General features: G+C 40.0%; 1 protein-coding gene across 1 annotated transcript in view; it reads right to left on the bottom strand.

Moving 5' to 3' along the window:
* Positions 1-4,337: 4,337 nt before the first annotated feature.
* The window catches only part of LOC101860064 (U3 small nucleolar RNA-associated protein 15 homolog), a gene marked incomplete in the record, with an annotated part of 89,638 nt that continues 85,480 nt past the window's right edge, over positions 4,338-8,495 (bottom strand). The window contains 2 exon segments of the mRNA XM_013083124.2: positions 4,338-4,869; positions 6,290-6,348. Coding sequence (XP_012938578.1) covers positions 4,526-4,869; positions 6,290-6,348 — 403 coding nt within the window.

Below are 8,495 nucleotides of genomic sequence, written 5' to 3'. Positions count from 1 at the left end.
AGTTTGGAATCAAGGAATGTGTAAGGGTGTGTCTTATTATTATTTTACAGATGTTGTAGAGACCTGTTTTCATGGTGGAGAAATTGTGAATTTTATTAATTTTGCCCGAGTGGCGGCCTATACGGCCTACTACTTTTCTGCGATTTTCTGCCGTCACGGGATCTTTAACGAGTGCAACGTGCATACCGGACCTCCGAGGTTTTTTACGTCTTTATGCTCAATCTTACCAACCGTACCTTAAGGGAAGGTGCTACTGAAATTTCCATATCTTTAGATTCTCCATACAATGTCTTATGTTATCGATGTGTTCAACGTGTTTTTCTTATAATTAGGAATGTATCATTCCCCGTCCATGCAGGAATATCCAATCTAGCTGCGAATGTGTACATGATGTATAAAGTTGTATTAATATCATTGCAGCAGGGGCGGCGCTTGGGGCTAAAAAGTGGGCGTGCACAATAATTGTATTAATTATCAAGCTACAACAGGTTGAAGATAGTCAAGGGCATAGTAAATGGATTGTCACTTTGATTTCTAGACCTAAATCTGTTTGTAGGCTAAACACCAGTTTCTTCATCCTGCATTTGAACTGAACACTCAAGTAATAAATTTCACTACTCCACTACGAAACCATTCAAAGGCACAACTCACAGGACGCAGGACGTGACTTAAGTATGTCACGTTCACCTCCCTCAGGTTCACGGTCACAGTGTCGCTTATAATAGTGGCAAGACAATGAACTAATCACAATTGACTTGAGCACTCCGCTGAATTGCTCCGGGGATCACATAATTTTGGCACATAATAGTGTACGGTCTATCACGTTCATTTTTAGACTACCTACTGTGGGCCAAGACGGAGCCTTAATCTGTCTTGGCTGTGGGCTATGTCTCGTGGGTGCACGTTTGAGATGTGCCATCTTATTAATCAATGTACCGCCAAACTCTCTACGAGTGTCGTCATCGTTTGGGTTATCCCAAATAGCGATTTGTAGGTCAGGTTACCACTGTTGAATATCCTATTACGTTGAGTTAAAGCGCCTGGACTTTGGCAAGTTATAGTAGATGTTTTTTTACGGCGCTTTTGACACAGAAATGACAGTTAAGGCGCCAGAGCGACGACCTTGTTTTAAATTAATATTTGGCCAGCGTTTGTTTCTGACTTCTTTTATTTTATGTTTGTGGATGCTTTTCGAAATTGAACATTAAAAATTTTTGGGCGGCACTGCATGACCGTGCTCTATGAGAGCATTGCAGTGTCGCGTGTGCTCTCTCTCTCTCTCTGTTTGGTGTGTGTGTGTGTGTGTGTGTGTGTGTGTGTGCATACTGTAGGAAGCTTATTTATTTGTTCTTTTGTCTAATAGTCATTAGGCTCTCGTGGTGAAGAGGTACGATGTTCGGCTCTCATTCATCATCATTCAATATGCCTCTGGTTTGAAACCTGAAAGCGACGGAATACATGCACTTTCTTCTCTAAAATTCCCTTTCACCTCCTTTTCTGCTCTCTAAGAAATTTTCTGTCATCTGCTTTATCTCCACTTTCTTTTCTGCCTTCCCCTTTTCCCCCCTACTTTGGGCTTCTAACTCTTTCTGCAGCTACTCCTGGCTCCTTTTTACTGCTGGTTGGCAGCCACACCCGTGATCTTATGGTAGGTAAGATCTAACACCTAGCCTTCTTGGATATATGGGAGAAAAAACTCTCGGAGGTCCAGTGAGCAAGTTGCGCACATCAAACTATCCCTAAGTGGTCCTCAAATCGACAAGAGTAGGCTTCGGCGGTCACCCTGGCAAAATTCAAAATTAATTCCTACCAGACTGAAAATGCTTCAAAATCAAAGTGTCTCGTGAGCTCATACATGTATAATGTACTCATATGACTTTATGCAGTTGCGAGCTCCGTAAAATACAACACTTACCAAAACAAACACCAAAAATGTAGCTTGTCAGGGAAGGCACGATCACAAACTGTCAGCGCGACAGCTTAAAATGGGTGTTCAAGGGATGTGTACTTGACTTGAAAAAGGCAAGACAAATTTACTCAGTTAAAAAAATATACTTAAATCATACTGCTTTTAGTGCTACTAATGCCATAGATCGTTCTCCGTCATGCCCACCGTTCTTTGGTGTTTATAAAACTGCACTGCAAAGTGTGTGCACCACGAGGGCTCAAAAATGAAGGGCAAAACGCTACTCTCACTATAATAGTTGAGTGCACTTGGCACCTTTCCCCCCTTGCTCTTCATTTGGCTCCAAATGTGTCCGTGGTGCAGCGGTTAGTCGCTTTGCTGTCGGAAGCAGGAGATCCAAGTATAATTCCCGAGTGGCTAGAATTTGTATCGAGTATCTCGGTCTCTCTGCTGGGATGTTGTATTAACTTGTATCCCTCTCCTCAGTCCAGGTTGGCCATGACAGTCAGGGTTGGAAGACCGTATCCTAACTTATCGAAATTGGGTCTATGGGCGTACCCCCCCCTCCCCCACATACACACATATCCAAACTGATTCAAATCGGAACTACTTCAGAGTGCGCGGTCTATGATATTACATACCCGTGCAGTCTACCACGCACATCGCGAAATCGGCAGAACATGAAAATCCTTTTGATATGACGAACGAATTTCGCAATCTGCACATTCCAGGTTATATCAAGCGAGCAAAGTTGGACTACTGGATCAAAATTTTACTTTAATTATGCCCACAAAGCCACGCCAACATTTGTTTTGGGTTCATAGTTGTTTAGATTTGCAGATTAGGGTATTTGTCATTGATTTTTCCATCACCCATGCTGGGACCAGCCGTTTTTTTTTTTCGCGAATAAGAAGCCTTTCCGCATCTTTAGCTCCGACGTTATCTTCTCTCTCCTAAAACTTCACCTTGACATTACTTTATAGAATACCAACAAGCAGTTGCGTAGTGTGTAATCTCTGTTGAAGAGGAAGTGCACTGATGCATATGATGACAATATCGGATACCTGCTCTCATGCAACTGCAGACTCCCAGCACACAACTAAAGTGAATCTCGCTGTGTGCGTATTTGCTGTGTGTGCTAGACTATATAATACAATTCTGTGACGAAAAAAGAGGAGCATATTGCCTCCAAAAATACTTCCACAGTCTAGAAAGGTGCACAACTTCATGAACAAATATGGAAAAACAAATCTCACAATGGGGTTTGAAAATTGAAATTTTTTCCTTTAAAAAAAATTTCTTTTCTACTTTCATTGATTGTTCTGTACAGCACACTTCTTATTTGTCTCCTCTTTTATTACAAAAAAACACTCTTTTTTTTCTTTCGAATTGTATAGAGGGAAACCAAAGATACTTTCAATGCCTTTGGAGGAATACGAAATTATAAGACTCTAACTCAAAGAGATGAGGTGATCAGTATGAGAAATATATGCCGCTTAAAGAAATATTTCTTCATAATAATTATAGAGCACTGCAGTTGGGCTAAAGTTTACAAGACACATTTCTCTGAAATGCGTCTGAGTGACAGACAGGAAATTAAATAGTAAGAACATTGCTGTCAACATTAGGTTTGCTAAAGATAATGTTAGTGGGAGGGTGCTGCTGGTACACTGAATTTCCAAGTTATTATCTACATGTATTTGTTAATGTTATTCCCCAGCTGCTTTTTCCCTGCTCTAAACATTGTTCTTAGGCCTATGTGCATTTTGTAAGGAAGAGGCTGTGCAATAGAAGATTCAATTACATGTTTATTCATTTCTCAATGTTATGTTACTGAACTCAGAATATAATTCAGGTATGGATAAAAAATCAGGTTAGAAAGACTGATTCACAAAATTGACCTTTTAATTGCCATAGAAATGCTGCTACCATCTTGAAGTAGTTGAAAGGCTCTTCAGAAATGTCAAACAACTCTTAGATTTTACTGCATTGGTTATGGTAGTCGTAGTTTGAAACATTATCTACCCTTAAAAATCTGAAATAGTTTTTTATGCACACTTTTGCTTTGGAACCCACATTCAACCTAAAACTCATGTTCTCAGCAACAGGAAAGGTTGTGAAAACATCCTTTTTGTGATTTTTTTTTGGTTTCAGGAGCATAAAACAAGTCAAGATCCTAAACAAATAGAAAAGGTAGCTGATCTTTTCAAAGTCATCAGCCCCATTACATTCTGGCAAAAGGACTTTTGCTCTCTTCTAACTACTGACCACAGACAATGAATTATAACACAATTACACCCCTCTGTTGATGCATTTTCCCATGTCATTGGAAAATTGCCATGCAAAGTTCAGAACAGCACAGGTGAAGTACAGGTTAGTCACAAATCACATGAATAACAAAGTCAGACAGAGATAAATACTTGGAACAAATTTGTCAAATCAACAAAGAATTTATTCAACAGCCCAAACATTCAGCTTCTTTCTCAGGCAGTCCACACCCTTTTACACACACAACCAGAGCAGCATTTCTCAATTCAATTTCAGTTACACAAACATTCAAACATACTTAAATTTCATAAATGCCTTTCATAACAAAACAGAATAATGGTGAGATTGCAACTAAACATTAACACCATTATTTGATGATGCTAACGATCCTATAGACATCAATGTACTTTTTCTCTCAGTGTCAGAGCCTTCCTTCTTGGCCTTGGACTTTGAGCCCACGGTGGATCTGCCATTGGTGAGGTTTGTGTCTATCTCCATGTCTTCAACTTTTTCCACTGATGAGCTTCTTGTGGGAACAGCATTGTTCTCTGCTGCATTGAATAGGAGATTCAGGGAGCCCATGATCTCCTGGACACTTTTCATCAGATGGACTTCTGTATTAATCAGTTCTTTGATTCGCAGTATCAAAGACTGTATGGGGCCACTGTTCACCAGTTCTGACATGCCATAAATGTCTGTGGAGAAAGCAATTAAAAATGGAAAATAAGCTGAATCGAATTTGCTTTTTCCAAGGCAATGTGTTAAAAGTAAGATGCATAATTTTACAATACATAGATAAAAGTTTTAAGAGCATGGCTACCTTGCACAAAAACAGTAATTTCTATTTCAGGTTTTAAAAGGTAATTTTTTTCATTACTCTGCCATCCTCTAACTGTCAGAGTTGTACAGTCCTTATCAAAATAGTGTAAATTTGCTCTGTTATACCGCCAGTCAATTGACCGCCAGAGACACTACACATGGCAACCACTCGATGACTGCTGGATAATCTCTGCCCAACACAAGTCTCTGTAAACTCAGCCTATTTCTAGTGCTTGTCGTCAATTTGCTCCTGATTTATGCTGATAATGAAAATACTATTATATAAAATTAGGCTTTGGAAAGTATCTTTTTAAAAAGTGAAATTAAATTTCTAAGTCGCCTGGTGAAACTTCAAAGCAACTGCATCAACTCGAAGTGCCTGCAGATATCTAGTCTCCAGATATCAGCCTGATGACCAAAAGGCTGGCGGGCGCCCGTGAGGCTTTTATATTGTGAGGATTGATTTTTAAGTTTATATGACAGGTCTTAGACAAAATAAACAATGACAAGTATTAGATTTTTAAAAAATATACGTCTACAGGGTTCTTGACACATATATCCTAGCTCTTACAGCTGAAGCTGTACATGTTTGGTTGCTACTCGTTTTTCCCCTGCACATGTTTGTCTCTGGTCTCTTCTAGTCTACAACTAGTCAAGATGACAATCAGTGCTATCTCGTTATACCACAGTTATGAACAGTGCAACATCTTAAGAAAGGATCATTAGGATCCACAACAGATAATTGCAAAAATGGAGAGCCTAAAGAAACTGCAGAAAACCAAAATCTTAATATGCAAAGATATTTCATAAAAAGATATTTAGTTGAACAAAAAGAGAGTAAAAACAAATTAATTGTCAGTATCTCATATCAAATAGAAGCAGGTCATAACAGGGTTTCACTTTACATGCACACATGAGATTACAACAATAATAAAATTCAGATGTTTGTTTTGTTTTAGTAGAGGTTTTACGGCGCTCGCAACTGCATAAGGTCATATGAGCGCCAGAAGATTAGAGGTGTTACAAGAGAGTAACAAACATAAAAAAGAAGGAGGGGAGATAAGGACGATAGATGTTTGATAGGAAAGAAGGAGCAAACCACACCAGAGCACCCGCCAACCACCCACTAAAATTCAGAGTGTCATTTTCAAAGTCCATAGTTCACAATGTCCATGGTAATAACTCGTACCTGCAATTGGAGTAACAAAATGTATGTTGCAAGTTACATGTCGTAAACTTTGAGAATAGTCACTAGTGGCCTCCCACTAAGGGTGTAAAAAGTATTACAAATCTTACCTAAAATCATGTTGAAGATGTCAAGAAGTGTACCCATGAACTGAGGATTGCTGAGGTTTCTGTATGAAAAAAAAAGCATGAAAATTGAGTGGACAAAAAACAACAACAAGTCAACTGAAAAGGGACATTTTCTTATTCTCAGAAAATGACATATATTTGAACACTATTAGAATTACATGATAAACTGACAGTCTTTGTACCTTTCCACTGATCAGTCTCTTTCTCTCACTATCCAATGAATATCTGAAAACCGAACATTCACACAAACATCATCCCAGGCCAGACAATGTACAGGAACTCTCATTTTGAGTTGATATGAAGCACAAAGATCTAATGGTGACTATTATTGTGCACTCAAAAAAGGGAGATGAAAAATGCAGATTATAGAGGCAATGTTAAGAAGGAGGTTCTGAGTTAAACATAAATATTGTTGAATTACAGTCATGCACAGATATAGCATTAATTACATCTGTAGGTACGCTCATATATTAATATATACCACTGTACCGTCACGACACAGACAGACTACCGGAGACATTATCGCACAAACGAAATAAGGGGAGTAACTCATAACATGGGAACTATTTCCACTATACCATTTCTATCTATGAGTTGCTGCCCATACACCGGAATTTTCCAGTGTCGCGGCAAGTCACGCAACTCTTCCTGTGCCGGGCTCTGAACCCAGCAGCTGCCAGCAGACGACAGGTGAGGCTGGAATGAGCCAGGCGCCCCCAGCCTCCACGACACGCCATGGAGAACCGCCTCACACCAAAGTTAACGGGCATTACGATACGCATACTCTGGCAAGAGATCAGAGAGGAGATAGGTACGTAATAGCAAATGCGGTACACACACAACAGTCAGGCACAGTTCTTTCTTAGACCTCTGCCTCCTCAACCCTCCCCCCCCTTCCGCCCCTCACCCAAGCAACCCCCAACTTTGTCGACCTCTCTATATACCACTTATCAGCGTACCTTGTGTGTGCGAGCAAGTGAGTGGCCTTGTACACGTGTGTGGGAGTAAGGTAAGCGGAGTTCACCCCAGTACAATATGGGACAGAGTCCATGTCATCAACCTCCCGCGACAATGGACTCGTCCTCCAACTTATCATATAAGCTATAGTTAAATGATGTTGGGAGGGGGTGGGGGGCTATTTTTCACACCTTGCCATGACTCAAGCAATAATCATTTCTGTATTTCCACCTGGAAATTTACTTGCAGAGTCCACTAATTTATGACGTAGCTTTATGACATACTAAGGAAGGTCAGATTGGTCTTGGCAGAGATTTGATGGACACCATCATCCCTACAAGTTGAGAACAGAAAAAAAGACAAACAACTCCCCCCCCCCCCCAACAAACAACAACCACCACCAAAAAAACAAAACAACAAAAAAACCCAGCACAAAACAATAGAACAGGAGACCAAAAACTAGGGTCAACCAGTGGCAGATTCCAACTACTCCAGGACTTGAACTGACAAAAGCTCACTGAGAAGACAGCAATACACTGACGGATTGCGGAGCGCTCGTAACTCGGGAATCAGATCAGGACTTGGGCAACGCGGACTTTATTCTTTTTTTTATAATTAAAAAAATAACAGATGAACAACAGGACGTCACCGAGTATCATAGGAACTTCTCTTGTGGCGTAGACTCTGAGAACTTTAAAAATTTAAAATATTAGAATGAGAAAAGCAAGTAATAAAAGACAACGCGTCGAAAGAAAACCCTAAATATTTTCACCTTTGGTATTTTGACCCCTCTCGTTTGGTACATGATGTACAATTTGTATTTTGATCAACCTCGACCCACAGAAACAAAATAAAAAATCAAACATTCATGGCTCACTGGCTATACCAGCACATTGCAGAGGGACACGAACTGAATGTACATGAGTACTTTCAGAGAAAACAAACAGTTGAATGATTTATTAGAAAAGTAATCTAACACTGAGAGCAACCCCACCCCCACCCTTTCCTCCTACTTCCTTTCAAAGAAAACAAACACTCCATTGAAACGAAAATCTTCCACAATAAAAGATCCCGTCTTCTTACACAAGCTTGTCTACCATTTGAACTGATTCAGCAAACTTGTCTGCTGTCTGGTGTACCATCTCTCTATGGACACACCTTTTCACACTCAGATGTATACGACGCTACTTTCGTCATTCGTCTTCCTTCTTCTCACCTCTCCCCGCCCCCC

Source organism: Aplysia californica, unplaced genomic scaffold (assembly GCF_000002075.1).
Source record: "Aplysia californica isolate F4 #8 unplaced genomic scaffold, AplCal3.0 scaffold00010, whole genome shotgun sequence".
In the NCBI taxonomy this organism is placed as follows: Eukaryota; Metazoa; Mollusca; class Gastropoda; order Aplysiida; family Aplysiidae; genus Aplysia; species Aplysia californica.
This window is presented reverse-complemented; position numbering and strand designations above follow the sequence as displayed.